The sequence below is a fragment of the Erpetoichthys calabaricus genome, chromosome 10 (genome assembly GCF_900747795.2).
Source record: "Erpetoichthys calabaricus chromosome 10, fErpCal1.3, whole genome shotgun sequence".
Classification (NCBI taxonomy): Eukaryota; Metazoa; Chordata; class Cladistia; order Polypteriformes; family Polypteridae; genus Erpetoichthys; species Erpetoichthys calabaricus.
The window spans coordinates 31,123,044-31,139,634 of record NC_041403.2 but is presented as its reverse complement, the minus strand read 5'-3'; the positions used below and the strand labels follow the sequence as shown (position 1 = coordinate 31,139,634).

The following is a 16,591-nucleotide window of genomic DNA, read 5'->3' as shown; positions in this document are numbered from 1 at the left end:
TGTTAGGAGTGATTTGTGACAAACGGATATCAACAAGAGTGAAAGGGAAGGTCTACAGGATGGTAGTGAGAACAGCTATGTTATATGGGTTGGGGACGGTGGCACTGACCAGAAAGCAGAAGACAGAGCTGGAGGTGGCAGAGTTAAAGATGCGAAGATTTGCATTGGGTGTGAGGAGGATGGACAGGATTAGAAATGAGTACATTAGAGGGTCAGCTCAGATTGGATGGTTGGGAGACAAAGTCAGAGAGGCAAGATTGCGTTGGTTTGGACATGTGCAGAGGAGAGATGCTGGATATATTGGGAAAAGGATGTTAAGGATAGAGCTGCCAGGCAAGAAGAAAAGAGGAAGGCCTAAGAGAAGGTTTATGAATGGGGCGAGAGAGGACATGCAGGTGGTGGGTGTGACAGAGCAAAATGCAGAAGACAGGAAGATATGGAAAAAGATGACCCACTGTGGCAAACCCTAATGGGAGCAGCTGAAAGAAGAAGATACTTTATATCAATTTAATGTAATGTAACTGACCAACAAATGTCCCTTACACTGTCTCTATTGCTCTGTCAGCTTGTTTGTCTTCCTTCCACCAATCAAGTGCTTGTTTTTTGCTTCATCCAAATCCACAGTCAAATGTGCTACCTTTACATCCCGTCGCAGGATCCTTTTTATGCAAGCTGTGGCACTAATTTTCGGGTCAGGGGCTGCCCTGTAATTGCACAGCAAGCTAAAAATCTCCTCAACAGCTCGTGATGTCCCTGCATCCCTGAAGTTTATATTGGCTTTGAAGGTCCAGGTCTTGCATGCAACCCAGTTACTGCCTGCACTATTTGTGCAGCTGTGTTACTTTCTGGTGCCACGTTCCATCTATTAGCTAAGGAGGTGTTGCCATTTTTTATGTCAACTTGTGGTTTCATTCTTTCTCTCTTTAATACTGGTGCCCCTATCTGTTACATTTCTGGGGCACCCTGCAAACACAGAGGGTATACTACCATCTAGAAGTTCCCATTGTCTCACAATGACACTTTGCTGCATGTTTGCAATGCCAGTGTGTACATTTTGTTGAGTATTAGGGCCTTGTATGGCACTGCCCTTGACTTTTGCCACATTATCTGCCTCTACTCCCATTCCTGACTAGACCCCCTGTTACACTCGCAAATCATTAGATGACAATTCTTTTATTCACATACCGCATTCTCTTTTCCATCCCATTAAGTGCACACTTTACAGCCTCCTCACCCTTCAAGCCTGTGACACTTCAACAATCCTCTCATGTTTGGAACAGATGAAAATTTGCAGTGGAAAGAGCTGTAGAGACAGAGAGAGAGGGGGGCTGCTTTTGCTTTTGCTTATCAACCTCCCATTCGTATGGTGATTGAAGGTGTAAAATGTTTCTTTTTGACTTGCATTGCTGCTGTCTTTTCATTTACAACTTTCAAAAGTCCTTTTTGTTTGGGGTGGTATGATAATAGCACCACCATATTATAAACTCTGTTCTCTTTGAGAGCTTCCTTTCCATTTTTCATTTTTAATTTATCTTGAACTGCAGCTTTGTCATTATTTCTGTTGCTATGACTCTCTATAGTATTGTGTTACACTGTAGTCATATCTGATTCCAAAAGATCTTTTTGACGATTCCTGTGGTTAAAAATTGTTAGGTAGTTTTCCTTGTTTTTCCTTGTATTTATCGGTAGTACTGTGTTTTTGCAATCTTTGGGCAGATGTGCTCCAATGTCTTTCTGCCTGGGCATTGTAGTCAAACTGGAGACCCCATTTTGCCTCAGCCAGTGACTAGATGGGCTGAGCAAGATGTCATACGTTGCCTGCACCAGTAACTTCTTGCACTCGGGCTGTACCTTCCATAACTTTGACCATGCCACCTCGTCCAGGCCACTTGCTGTCCCATAGCAACAGTTCTGCAGGTCCTCTCTTTCTCTGCTGCAGCTCTTCTTTCTGTACCATTTTGTGCTTCTCGTTCCCATTAACTGAGGATCACCAGGGTTTTGCAATCATTCCCAGGCTGGCTTTTTCCTCTTCTCCATACAGAGCAATTTGATGTGGCCAGGTCTCTGCATGCAACACTACCTGTTAGCTTTCCATTACCTTCCAGTCCTGACTAAAACACCAGCCTGGGGCACCTTAGGATCTCAAGACTCCCTGTAGGTCATCACATCTCTTTTTCACAGTAACTTTAAACTCCTTCTCCAGGGAATTAAAAGGTAGCTTGAGCTTGGCATTATTCTAATAGAGGGCTGAGGCTTCTGGGCAATCCTGCTTGCCTCCTCAGATATCTACTGAACTGCTTCTCTAAGAACTCTTCATTGGAGATAGCAATGGCCATAGAATCCTGGGCAGGATTCCATACTTGTACACCCATGCCTTAAACTTACCGAGAAGCCCTAACTGGTCGACTGCTTTCACTTAGCCCTCAAACTTCTGACAGGCCACCTGGACTGATGCTGTATCTCACAGGCTGCTATTGACTAATTAGATGGATAGGTAGAACCCAAACAGACAAGATGAAGGGTAAGGGTAACTGTACAGAAAGCACCATTTAATGTTGAAAGAAATGGGCAAAACCTAATCAAAAGCAGAACAATAGGGACTGTTACAGTCCATGACTACAGGTCTGTTAATAGAAGTCGCTTTTGCAGCACATCATTGTCTCTCTCAGATGTAGGTTTGTACTAAACACTTTTGTTCCAGTTCTGCATGTTCTTAAAGACTGGAGGATGCATAATGAGTATGACTGCTGAACTCGAGGAGAAAGAGACGTCAGAGGTTTTCCACCCTATTGTCTTCTGTTCTATAGGCAAGTGGTGGCTCTGAGGCTAAGGATCTGCGCTGGTATCCCAAAGGTTGCCGGTTCGAATCCCCGTCACTGCCATAAGAGATCCTACTCTGCTGGGCCCTTGAGCAAGACCCTTAACCTGTAATTGCTCCAGGGGCGCTGTACAATGGCTGACCCTGCGCTCTGACCCCAAGGGGTATGCGAAAACTAACAAATTCCTAATACAAGAAATCGTATAAGGTGAAATAAAGAACAAAAAAAAAAGAAGGGATCCCAAATTAATGACTTCTCTGAGGTGCCCTGACGATGCCCCTTAATGTGTTTGACAACAGAGAGATAAGACTTTATTTATCCCAAGGGGAAATTTCAGCCTTTTACAGAAGCTCAGGAAATATTATAACAAACAACTACAACCTTCCTCAAATACATACAAAAAATGACTCAATTGACAACTGTCCCAATTGTCCTTGTTGCTGTGCAGGATAAATAGTTTGAATTACTTTTTCCATTACTTTGAATATGCATGATTAGTTACTTAACTGTATGTATATTGTCAAATCCATTATCATTCTATCCTTTTAATGAACTAAAGTAACATTGTTTAATCAGTGATGCATTCAATTTTTGTGTGGTTTGTTTTAGGATCATCAGACAATATTAAGAGCTTGGGCTCTTAAGGATTTTGCACCAAATTGCCCTCTTTATGTGCAGATTTTGAAGCCTGAAAATAAATTTCATGTAAAGTTTGCAGGTAAATATTCCAAAATATAGTATGCAGCATGTAATTGGAAAACATGATCAGGTAACATGCTTGTTTCTATTTTGTTTTGTGCAATTCCATGAATTTGTTGTCTGATTTCCACCAAATTTGGCATACGAGATAATGCAGATATACACAATAAATGATTCCATACATGGTGGTCTGGAACAGTTTTATTCCAAAAAGTCAGTGAGTGGTATATCCACTAAAGACTGACTGATAACCTTTAACATAGCATGGCACTGAGCTACTGAGTATCTAGACACTGTAATTTGAGATTTGTGATTCTACACTTGTTCATTGGCCCTATTAGTGTGACCCGTAGATTTACATTAGCTTGGCAAAAGCCAGAGTCTATTATTATCTAAAAAAGTGTTATCAAAAAAAGTACAAAATGTGTTTGATTATGTACAGATTGGAGGACCAGGCATGTTGCTTGACATCTGAAATGTTTTGAAGAGTTTGACTTGTTATCACAACATGGTATGGCAAGCACTGTAATGCTGGAAAGCTCAGTTTCTATAATGTTCATTAAAGGGATAACAACAGACTTAATCACCCTATTAGGGACAATTTAGCAGTCCTGCTGCCCCTAATGATAACTAACTTGAATCTGCTGTTATATGATATACTTAAATATGTGTCTATGCAAACCATATATGTGCACTTTTAGAGGTTTCTTTAACACTAAAAGAGCTGATTTAACACTGGGATATTAGAACAATCTAGATGAGAACAGGCCATTCAGCCCAACAAAGCTCACCAGTCCTATTTACTTAATTCTTCTGAAAAAAAAACATCAAATTAACTTCAAAGGTCCTTAAAGTCTCACTGTCTACCACAGTAATTGGTAGCTTATTCCAAGTGTCTATGGTTCTCTATGTAAAGAAAACTTCCTAAGGTTTGTGTGAAATTTACCCTTAACAAGTTTCCCACTGTGTTCTTGATTAACTCTTTTTATAATACCAGTCTCAATCCACTGGACTAATTCCCTTCATAACTACACTTAGGAGACACATAGGAGACACTTCAGTCATGTCTCCTTTTAATCTTGTTTTGCTTATACTGAAAATGCACAGATCTTTTAACCTTTCCTCATAATTCATCACCTGCCATCCGTGGAAATCAACTGCTATGTCCTTTTTGTAGCCTGGAAACCAAAACCGCAGACAGTACTCCAGATGAGGCCTCTCCAGTGCGTTATAAAGCTTGAGCAGAACCTCCTTGGACTTGTACTCCACACATTATGGTGCTATATAACCTCACATTCTGTTAGCCTTCTTAATGGCTTCTGAACACTGTCTGGAAGTTTTTAGTGTTGAGTCCACTATGACTCCTATGTCCTTCTCATAAAATGTACTTTTGAATTTCAGCCCTCCCGTTGTGTATACAAACCTAACATTTTTACTTCCACCATGTCATATTTTAGATTTACTGACATTAAATTTCATCTGCCATAAATCTGCCCAAGCCTCTGTGCCGTCCAAGTTCTTCTGTAAAAATTCAATGGATTCCAGATAATCTGTCAATCCACCTATCTTGGTATCATCTGCAAACTTAACCAGCTTGTTCCTTATATTCCTATCTAAATCATTTATATATATTAAAAATAGCAGCGGCCCTAGCACTGACTCCTGTGAAATACCACTCTTAACATCGGCCAGTTGTGATAAGGTTCCTCATGCCATAACCCTCTGCTTCCTGTGACTGAGCCAATTTATCTACACACTACACCCTGAACTCCCACTTCTTTTAGTGTGATGCCCAACCTCTCATGTGGCACCTTATCAAATGCTTTCTGAAAGTCCAGATAAATAATATCATAAGCTCCACTTTGATCATATCCTTTTGTTGCTTCCTCATATAATCCCAGCATATTGGTAAAACATGACCTTCCTCTTCTGAACCCATGCTGAATGTTCAGTAAAACTCCTGTCCTTGCCGTGTGTTGCTCAGTCTTGTCCTTAATAATTCATCCATACATCCATCCATTATCCAACCCACTATATCCTAACTACAGGGTCACGGGGGTCTGCTGGAGCCAGTCCCAGCCAACATAGGGCGCAAGACAGGAAACATACCCTGGGCAGGGCGCGCACGCACACACTCACACTCACACCCACACACCAAGCACACACTGTGGACAATTTAGAATCGCCAATGCACCAACCAGCATGTCTTTGGACTGTGGGAGGAAACCGGAGATGCACACTAAGCTTACTGGCCTATAGTTGCTTGAATCTGTGCAGTGACCCTTTTTATATAATGGGATAATAGTTACCATTTTCCAGTCCTTTAGAATTTCCCTAGTGTGCAAAGATTTCATGAAAATATTCATCAAGGATTTATATCTGTACTCGCTAACCTTCTTAAGAACATTTTAAATATTATCTAGTCCTGCTGATTTGTTTGATATCAGCCTATTTAATCTAAGCAGTACTTCTCCCTCTACAATTTCCAAATCCCTCACTACCTCCTTAGTAGTCTCTTTTAATGCCGGAAGGTTATTCACTACTTCACGTGTGAAGACTTCAGAAAAATGCAAGTTTAGAGCATCTGTTATTTTACTGTCTGTATTTTTAAATTCCCCTTTACTAATCCTGATGCACTTCACCTCCTCCTTGATTCTTTCTTCACTACTAAAATGGAGACTTTGCTGTGAGCTCCACAAACCATTATGAATTATTATAAACCAATAAGACTGTGCACTGAATACTAATCAGTGTCAGTGTGCTTACCAGTAGAGTCTTTTCAAACACTTGACAGGCCTTTGCCATCTGTGGTAAAATGTCAGAGGGAGATAACACGTAAGAACTTGAGAGTGCAGGTTAACATCACTCTGACAATGGCTTATGGTCTATCATGTAACACTTTATGTCTGAACAGAAAAGATTTGTTACTGTTTGTTCTTTGAGGTCTGTAATTCCCATCATGTGTATTTATTGATGTGTCCCTTTTGTCATTCTTATTTATGGTCCTCCTTAGGCCTGTGAGTGCATATGTGATGCCCCAGCACATATCAGACCCTCGGGCATCTTGTAGTTTGTGATCGAGCCCCCAGTGAGGTAATGAGCCACACAGACACTCATGACAACAGTTTTTGGTAGTGACATTAAAAAGACTGTTCCTTATTAAATAACATGCCTTGGTTAAAAAATATACATACACTTTTAAATATAAACCTTCCACTCCAGTGATTGGATAAAAAAAATAAGAAAAAACTAAAATTCTTTTAATAGTCCCACTCGATAGACATCCCTTCTAGTTAAACCAAACAACTGGAACATGGAATAAAATACCAGAATGGTTCCCCTTGATTTGTTCCCCACCTCAATCATATTGTCGTTGGAGGCCCAATCATAAAAAAATGTCTATTCACTTCTTCCTTTCCACTACTGTTTTCTTTTTTTCTCACTCACACACTCTCTCTGTTCTCCCGTTTCCCCAGATCACTCACACTCACACTCACAGACTACTCACTGGTTTTAACACTCTCCTCTTATTTTGTGTCTTACCTGGCTGTATATACCTTAGAGGAGAAGAGACAGCCACCATCAGCTGGCTCCTGATTGCCATTCCTCAATTACACCGCCACTGACTCTCAGTACAACATAACCACACTGGTATGTAAATCCCCTTAATCAGCTTTTCCATCTCACCAGTGCGCCTCTGCATGGGAGACCATTGCTCCACACTTTCTAGTGGATTTCGATGCACTTCTGATGCACTTCTTAATTCAGGGCCTTTTCACACCAGGATAAACAGTATCAAGAAGCCAATGTGTGTCACTCACAGCACACCACCTGCAGTACCCCCTCTCTAGGTACATGCTAGTACAATTATATCCATAACTATTTAAAAGTAAAAATAACACATACTAAGCCAATTAATCGAGGACCTGTCGCACGATTTCCATAGCATTGCATTCAATTCGCTTATCAGCATCTCAAGTAGACACACTGTACACCTCCCCACACACATATCAGTGATCCCAACTCTGTCAAAGCCCAACAGGTGTTGAAATAGTGTTCTTGTAAATCTTGTACTCATGATCTGATAAGAAAAGGGGTGAACAGTTTTAACTATTCAAATAAAGATTTCATTTTAGCATAACTAAACGTATACGTTTACTTGATCATTTGTACAGAGAGTTTGAGAGTTTGGACATGTCATTGTTGTCATCGTGTACATACCTCCTCGGGCGAACGAGGAGTCAGCGAGTGACATCATCCATTCTGCTGTTGCTAAGTTACAAACGCAGCACCCTGAGGCGCTTGTGCTAATCGCTGGAGACTTTAACCATGTGACGCTGGACAAAACATTACCTGCATTCTCCCAGTATGTGGACTGTAACACCCGGGGAAATAAGACTATTGATTTACTGTATGCAAACGTTAAAGACGCATACAGCGCCACCCCGCTGCCTGCGCTTGGGAAAGCAGATCATAACCTGGTTCTGCTTCAGCCTCACTATAAACCAAAAGTGAGAGTCCTACCTGTAACCACATGATCATTCAGGAAGTGGACTCCGGAGGCTGAGAATACTCTGAGAGAATGTTTTGGAACTACAGACTGGGATATCCTGCAGGGATCTCATAGTGAGAACATTGAGGAAGTTGTTGACTGCACTACTGACTACATCAACTTCTGTATGGACATTGTAGTTCCAGTAAGAACAGTACGCTGCTATGCTAACAACAAGCCATGGATTACAAGTGACATCAAGGGCCTTTTGAACCAGAAGAAAAGGGCTTTAAAAGACGGTGATCAGCATGAGCTCAAGCGCATGCAGAAGGAACTCCGAGTCCAGCTCAGGGCGGTGAAGGAGCAGTACAGGAGAAAGCTGAAGCAGAAGTTGCAGAATAACAGCATGAAGGAAGTGTGGGATGGGATGAAAATCATCACTGGCTGCAGCTCGAAGTGGGGTACCACCATCGAGAGAGATGTGAAGAGAGCAAACCAAATGAACAACTTCTTTAACAGGTTTGACCACCCTAACCCACTCTCACACTCACCTCGGAGTATTGCACCCTCCACACATCCTTCTTCTGATACCAGTATAGGAAAGACATCCCCACCCATAATTACAACAGCGCAAGTGAGCAGAGAGCTGAGGAGACTTCGTGCCAGCAAAGCAGCGGGTCCAGATGGAATATCGCTACGACTGCTGAAGGTCTGTGCAACGGAGCTGGGGGGTCCTCTACAGCGCATCTTCAACCTGAGCCTGGAACAGGGGAGAGTCCCGAGGCTTTGGAAAACATCTTGTATCACCCCCAGTCCCAAAGGTATCACGTCCTAGTGAGCTGAATGACTTTCGGCCTGTTGCTCTGACATCACATGTGATGAAGACCATGGAGAGGCTGCTGCTTCACCACCTTAGGCCACAGGTTCAACACGCCCTTGACCCTCTGCAGTTTGCATATCAGGAGAAGGTGGGAGCAGAGGATGCCATCATCTATATGCTACACCGATCCCTCTCTCACTTGGACAGAGGCAGTGGTGCTGTAAGAATTATGTTTCTAGACTTCTCTAGCGCCTTCAACACAATCTAACCTCTGCTCCTTAGGGACAAGCTGACAGAGATGAGATTAGATTCATACCTAGTGGCATGGATCGTGGACTATCTTAAAGACAGACCTCAGTATGTGCGTCTTGGGAACTGCACGTCTGACATTGTGGTCAGCAACACAGGAGCGCCACAGGGGACTGTACTTTCTCCGGTCCTGTTCAGCCTATATACATCGGACTTCCAATACAACTCGGAGTCCTGCCACGTGCAAAAGTTCGCTGATGACACTGCTATCGTGGGCTGCATCAGGAATGGGCTGGAGGAGTATAGGGACCTAATCAATGACTTTGTTAAATGGTGTGACTCAAACCACCTACACCTGAACACCAGCAAAACCAAAGAGCTGGTGGTGGATTTTAGGAGGCCCAGACCCCTCATAGACCCAGTGATCATCAAAGGTGACTGTGTGCAGATGGTGCAGACCTATAAATATCTGGGAGTGCAGCTGGATGATAAATTAGACTGGACTGCCAATACTGATGCGCTGTGCAAGAAAGGACAGAGCCGGTTATACTACCTTAGAAGGCTGGCGTCCTTCAACATCTGCAATAAGATGCTGCAGATGTTCTATCAGACAGTTGTGGCGAGCGCCCTCTTCTACGCAGTGGTGTGCTGGGGAGGCAGCATTAAGAGGAAAGACGCCTCACATCTGGACAAACTGGTGAGGAAGGCAAGCTCTATTGTTGGCATGGAGCTGGACAGTTTAACATCTGTGGCAGAGCGAAGGGCGCTCAGCAGGCTCCTATCAATTATGGAGAATCCACTGCATCCACTTAATAGTATCATCTCCAGACAGAAGAGCAGCTTCAGCGACAGACTGCTGTCACTGTCCTGCTCCACTGACAGATTGAGGAGATCGTTCCTAACCCAAACTGTGCGACTCTTTAATTCCATCCGGGGGGGGTAAACATTAACATTTAACATTATACATAGTTATTGTCTGTTTTTCACCTGCATTATTATCATTGTTTAATTTAATATTATTTATTGTATCAGTATGCTGCTGCTGAAGAATGTGAATTTCCCATTGGGATTAATAAAGTATCTATCTATCTATCTATCTATCTATCTATCTATCTATCTATCTATCTATCTATCTATCTATCTATCTATCTATCTATCTATCTATCTATCTATCTATCTATCTATCTCTATCTATCTACAAATATCCTGCTGATCCTTTGATCTGCAGTGAAGGTACCCATAAACATGATGTATGCTAAACTTGGTAACAATTGGATAGGACCTTTATTGGATTTCAGTATCCATTTTTGCTTGCGTAAATGAGATTGCTGTATTCAATATGTGTCGATTTTCAAGTATGGGTAGCAAATAGACAAAAGAGTTGAAAGATGTTCTTAAGGATAATGTAGATGGCATGGTAGCACAACAGTTAACCTTTCTACTTCACAGCTAATGGGGACTGTGTCTGAAAACCGGTTGTCGTCTTTGTGGAAGTTGCATGACCTACCCATGTGTTGGTTGGCTTTTCTCCCACATTCTAAAACCCACAGCTTTGGTAAATCAGTGTCTCCAGACTAGTTTTGTGTGAGTGAATGTCCTCCAGAAATTTGAGTAGCAAGTTAACAACACCATATGAGCTTCTTTTATTTTAAATTAAGTACTCAGTTATGTATATTATATCTTGGGTCAACATTAAAAGTCAATGAAGATTTTGCTATGTTTTTGGTTGTGGTTTTAATTTTTTTTTTAAATTTTATTTATTAATTTTATTGTAATTATTCCATACAAATAGATCCATTTATACAAAAAAGGATTGAAGACAAATCAAACCCCACCCTTGAGAAGGAGAGCTTAGCCAAAGGAGAATTGCTAAGGGCTTTTTAATAGGACAAAAATAAACAAGGAAAAAAAAAAAATATGTGTATATATATCCATCCATCCATCCATTTTCCAACCCGCTGAATCCGAACACAGGGTCACGGGGGTCTGCTGGAGCCAATCCCAGCCAACACAGGGCACAAGGCAGGAAACAATCCTGGGCAGGGTGCCAACCCACCGCAGGTGTGCATATATATATATATATATATATATATATATATATATATATATATATATATATATATAATAAATGGAGAAGGAAAAGAAATTGCGGAAATAATTATTTCTTCTTTTTCTAAAATATTATTGATTAGATCCTGCCAGATTTTGAAAAAATTCTGTACAGATCCTCTAACTGAGAATTTGATTTTATCCAATTTCAAATAATATAAAACATCGGTTTCCCACTGACTTATCAGAGGAGAGTTAGGATTCTTCCAATTTAACAAAATAAGTCTGCGTGCCAAAAGTGTAGTGAATGCAATCACAGTTTGTTTGTCCTTCTCCACTTCAAGTCCATCTGGGAGAACACCGAACACAGCTGTTAATGGGTTAGGAGGAATTGTGATACCAAGGCTGTCTGAAAGGCACTTAAAAATTTTGGTCCAAAATGATGTTAGTTTGGTGCAGGCCCAGAACATGTGACCCAGTGAGGCAGGAACTTAGTTGCAGCGTTCGCAGGTTGGATCGTGCCCTGGAAACATTTTGGACAGTTTTAAGCGAGACAGCTGAGCTAAATTTGAATACATATGAAAAAATACTCAGCACATTTTAATTAATTCACTGTGTTTGACCCAATTGTATTTGTGGACATTTAACTGTGATGTAAAATGGAGAGCATTGAGCTACGCATAGTGTATAGTACGCTATTCAGTATTGATATTTTTATTTTATAAATGTTTACCTGTAATTACATTTTTTATTTAAAATTTTAATATAGATCATGTGGTCTGTGAAGAAGAATTTAAATATGCAATGCTGGCATTGAACTGCATTTGTCCTGCAACATCAACTTTGATCACCCTTCTCGTACACACCTCCAGAGGGCAGTAAGTATGACACCGTTGTTTTTTAAGACTTTTAAGTGATACTGAGACTTTCTTTTTAATTTTTCTTACACTGAAAAATAAGTTCAATCAAGTAAATTATGTTTTTTTCCATAACAACAAATCATCCGACATGACTTAGCTTGAAATGCTTGAAAACATAATCTGACATTTCATGACATGACATAACAGTTTATACATTTTATATTTAAGTTCCTTAAATAGACAAAAAACTGAACATTTTGTAAACTACTGAACACTTCAGTAATTTTTCTTTCACAATTCAACTATCTGTAGCTCTTGATGTAACAACTAAATTGCTCTTAGTATCTCCCAGAAAGCAGAATGAAGGTGTGTGTCCAAAAAGTTAAAAATTAAGAGATCAGATAATCTTTTGTAATCAGGGAAAGGCAAGGGGATGGAATATTGAGAGAACGGGAGAAAAATCATTTAAAAAAATTGCAAAATAGGAAATTAAATCAGAAACACGGGAAAAATCCTAACACTAAAATATCCTTAAAAGCGGCTTTTAACTTTCTCAACCACTACACAACAAACAAAAAACGAATAAAGGAAATCCAAAATACAAATGCTAGAAGCTGAAAACTGCTATCTTGTATAGACCAGACATAATGACAGTATACATCATGTGACCCACATTCCACATGACAAGCAACGAGCATACTGTAGCAGCTGTAAACATCATAGCTGAAGCCATGCAATAATAAGCATAAAATGGGATCAAGTCAAGTCAAATTTATTGTCACATGAATATAATGCAATAAAATTTATACCTAAACGACTCCTCATAACAGGTGACAAAAATGCAATACAAATAAATAAATAAATAACAACTATACAGTACTTATCATGTAACATATTTATATACTATATATATATATATATATATATATATATATATATATATATATATATATATATATATATATATATATAAATTTGTTTTTTGTCTTATATGTTACAATATTTGTTTTTATGACTGACTCTTCAGCAGCCTTGCAGAAATGGTATGAGTGCCAATGGTCGTAAATGGAGGAGTAAGAAATGCAGCTGCTTGTCAGGTATAACTGTTTAGAGGAACAATTCTAAGGAATAAGAGAACAAGTATAATATACTAACACACTTGCTGAGTGCAGCCATGTCACAGTGTGTTTACTTGGCTCTTAATGTAGTCATTTGAATGCGTGGGATAATTATTGTTTCCAGCGTTTACAAGAGTTACTTGATACTGTGCACAGCACTTGAACTAAAAGTGGACCCATATATAATAGTCTGTGTGCTGCTACAAAAGATAAATTAGTATAGATTTAAAAATATGCAGATGTAAACTAGAATAAGTGTATTACATTGGAGGTCAGCTACTTGTATTCAAAACCATATAATTCATACTCCACAAACACAGCAAAATAATAGCAGGTGTTATGGACGTATGCACTTGTTTGATGGGTATGCCTACTTCTGTTTGCATATTATACACTGTAGTGCTCAAGTGGTATATAATTTATGTCTAAATTGAACTAATTCAGAACAGTTACATGTAAAATGACAAAAAATGATAAAAAGAGCCTAGGAGTGTCCCATGAAACATATGCTACCAATTAGCTGCAGTGAGCAGCCCTGCCATAAGCACTGCACACTTGCAGCCCAGCTTAAAGGGGGTCTTTTTGCTGCTGAGTTTGGATCAGCACATCAGAGATCAGCTTGATGTTCTTTATAGAGGTTATCTACTGTTTAAGTATATCTGTCTTCTCATCTCGTGTAGCAACTTCACTTTCCCACTTCCTTAAAATTTTAATTCTACAGCAAAAAAAGGCCTGCTGTTTCACAGGTGTGGGTTATGTAAATGAGAAATGTATATTAGATGTAATATAAACTGCTCAAAAAAAAATTAAAGGCACACTTTGAAAACACATCAGATCTCAATGGCAAAAAAAAATATCCTGCTGGATATCTCTACTGATATGGACTGGGTAATGTGTTAGGAACGAAAGGATGGCACATCGTTTGATGAAAATGAAAATGATCAACCTACAGGGGGCTGAATTCAAAGACACACCCCAAAAATCAAAGTGAAAAAATGATGCGGCAGGCTAGTCCATTTTGCTGAAATTTCATTGCAGCAACTCAAACTCATACTCAGTAGTTTGTATGGCCCCCACGTGCTTGTATGCATGCCTGACAACGTCGGGGGGGGGGGGGGCATGCTCCTAATGAGAGAATACATGGTGTTCTGGGGGATCTCCTCCCAGGTCTGGACCAGGGCATCACTGAGCTCCTGAAAAGTCTGAGCTGCAACCTGGCAGCATTGGATGGATCAAAACATAATGTCCCAGAGGTATTCTATTGGATTAAGGTCAGGCGAGCTTGGGGGCCAGTCAATGGTATCAACTCCTTTATCCTCCAGGAACTGCCTGCATACTCTCACCACATGAGGCTGAGCATTGTCATGCACCACGAGGAACCCAGGACCCACTGCACCAGCATAGGGTCTGACAATGGGTCCAAGGATTTCATCCCAATAGCTAATGGCAGTCAAGGTGCCATTGTCTAGCATCTAGCCTCTACAGGGTCTGTGTGTCCCTCCATGGATATGCCTTCCCAGATAATCACGGACCCACCACCAAACTGGTCATGCTGAACGATGTTACAGGCAGCAGAATGTTCTCCATGGCTTCTCCAGACCCTTCCACATTTGTCACATGTGCTCAGGGTGAACCTGCGCTCATCTGTGAAAAGCACAGGGTGCCACTGTTGGACCTGCCAATTCTGGTTTTCTATGGCAAATGCCAGTCGAGGTCCATGGTGCCGGGCAGTGAGCACAAGGGCCCACTAGAGGACGTCAGGCCCTCAAACCATGAAGTCTGTTTCTGATTGTTTGGTCAGAGACATTCACATCAATGGCCTGCTGGAGGTCATTTTGTAGGGCTCTGGCAGTGCTCATCCTCTCCTCCTTGCCCAAAGAAGCAGATACCAGTAGTCCTGCTGATGGGTTAAGGACCTTCTATGAGGGGCACTGTCCAGCTCTCCTAGAGTAACTGCCTGTCTCCTGGAATCTCCTCCATGCCCTTGAGACTGTTCTGGGAGGCACAGCAAACCTTCTGGCAATGGCACATATTGATGTGCCATCCTGGAGAAGTTGGACTACCTATGCAACCTCTGTAGGGTCCAGGCATCGCCTCATGCTACCAGTAGCGACGCTGACCATAGCCAAATGCAAAATGAGTGAAGAAACAGATGAGGAGGGGAAAAATGTCAGTGGCCTCCACCTGTTAAACCATTCCTGTTTTGGGGGTCGTCTCATTGTTGCCCCTCTAGTGCACCTGTTGTTAATTTCATTAACACCAAAGCAGCTGAAACTGATTAACAACCCCCTCTGCAACTTAACTGACCAGATCGATAACCCAGAAGTTTCATTGACTTGACCCTATACTCGGATTAAAAAGTGTTCCTTTAATTTTTTCTAATCTTAGCCCTGTATGATCATGCCTTAAAACTGCCTCTACCATGTTTCACAGATGATGTAGTATGCATGGGATCATGAGACATTTCTTCGGTTCTCCATACTCCTCTCTTTACAAAATTCTGGTATATATTGATTTTAGTTTCCTTTGTCCAAATAAAATTGTTCCAGAACTGGACATGCTTTTAAAAAATGTTTTCTGGCAAAGTCTAATTTGTCCTTCCTATGCTTGAGGTTTACCAGTGGTTTGCACTTTGTGGTAAGCCCTCTATATTTACTTTCATGAAGCTTTGTCTTGATTGTAGACTTTGGCAGTGATAGGTCTACCTCCTGAAGAATGTTCTTGGTTTGGCTAAATGTTGTGAAGGGGTTTTTCTTCACCAAGGAAAGAATTCTGCAATTATCCTGCACAGTTTTCTTCCTTGATTGTCCAGCCCTTCTGGAGTTTCTGAGCACACAAGTGCGTTCCTTTTTTTTAAACATGTTCCAAATGGTTGATCTGACCACTCCTGGTGCTTCTGGTGTCTCTCTAAACAGTTTTGCTTTCTCAACCTAATGATGGAATGTTTTTACTTGCATGGACAGCTCTGTGGACCTCATATTGAGAGTTCTCAGTGATAACTTCCACACTTGGAATCAACTCCAGACCTTTTACCTGTTTAATAGTTAATGAAATAATGATGGAACTGCCCCTATCCTGTTATGGAATAGCTTGTCAGTCAAATATCTGAATACATGTGAGTCCCTGAAAACAGAAGGACTATGTACAAAAATGTCTATCATTCCTAAACGGCTCATACAATATTTTTGGTAAACCCCTTAAATTAAAGCTGAAAGTCTACACTTCAGTCAAATGATTGCTGTATTTCAAATCCATTGTGGTGGTGTACAGAGCTAAAATTACGAAAATTATGCCACTGTCCAAATACTTAGGGACCTGTCTGTATGTTTAATAGCTGGAGGTAGCCTCCTACAAGAGAGAAAGGTAAGGAAAATAAATTAGGAGCTTTATACCAAATTATTTAACACTTTGACCACGAGGTACAAGTTAAGTCGTATCTTATTGAGCCTGTCAAGACATGATATATGATAAAGTTCGTATCTCAG

The 16,591-nt window shown here is 40.7% G+C and overlaps 1 protein-coding gene across 2 annotated transcripts in view; it reads left to right on the top strand.

Annotated features, from left to right (window-relative positions):
• Positions 1-16,591, top strand: part of kcnt2 (potassium channel, subfamily T, member 2) — a 566,635-nt gene that overhangs the window by 173,449 nt on the left and 376,595 nt on the right. For both annotated transcript variants that reach the window (XM_051932499.1, XM_051932498.1), the window contains exons 14-15: positions 3,429-3,537; positions 11,898-12,006. In XM_051932499.1, the coding sequence (XP_051788459.1) occupies positions 3,429-3,537; positions 11,898-12,006 (218 nt within the window). The remainder of the gene's footprint in view (positions 1-3,428; positions 3,538-11,897; positions 12,007-16,591) is intronic.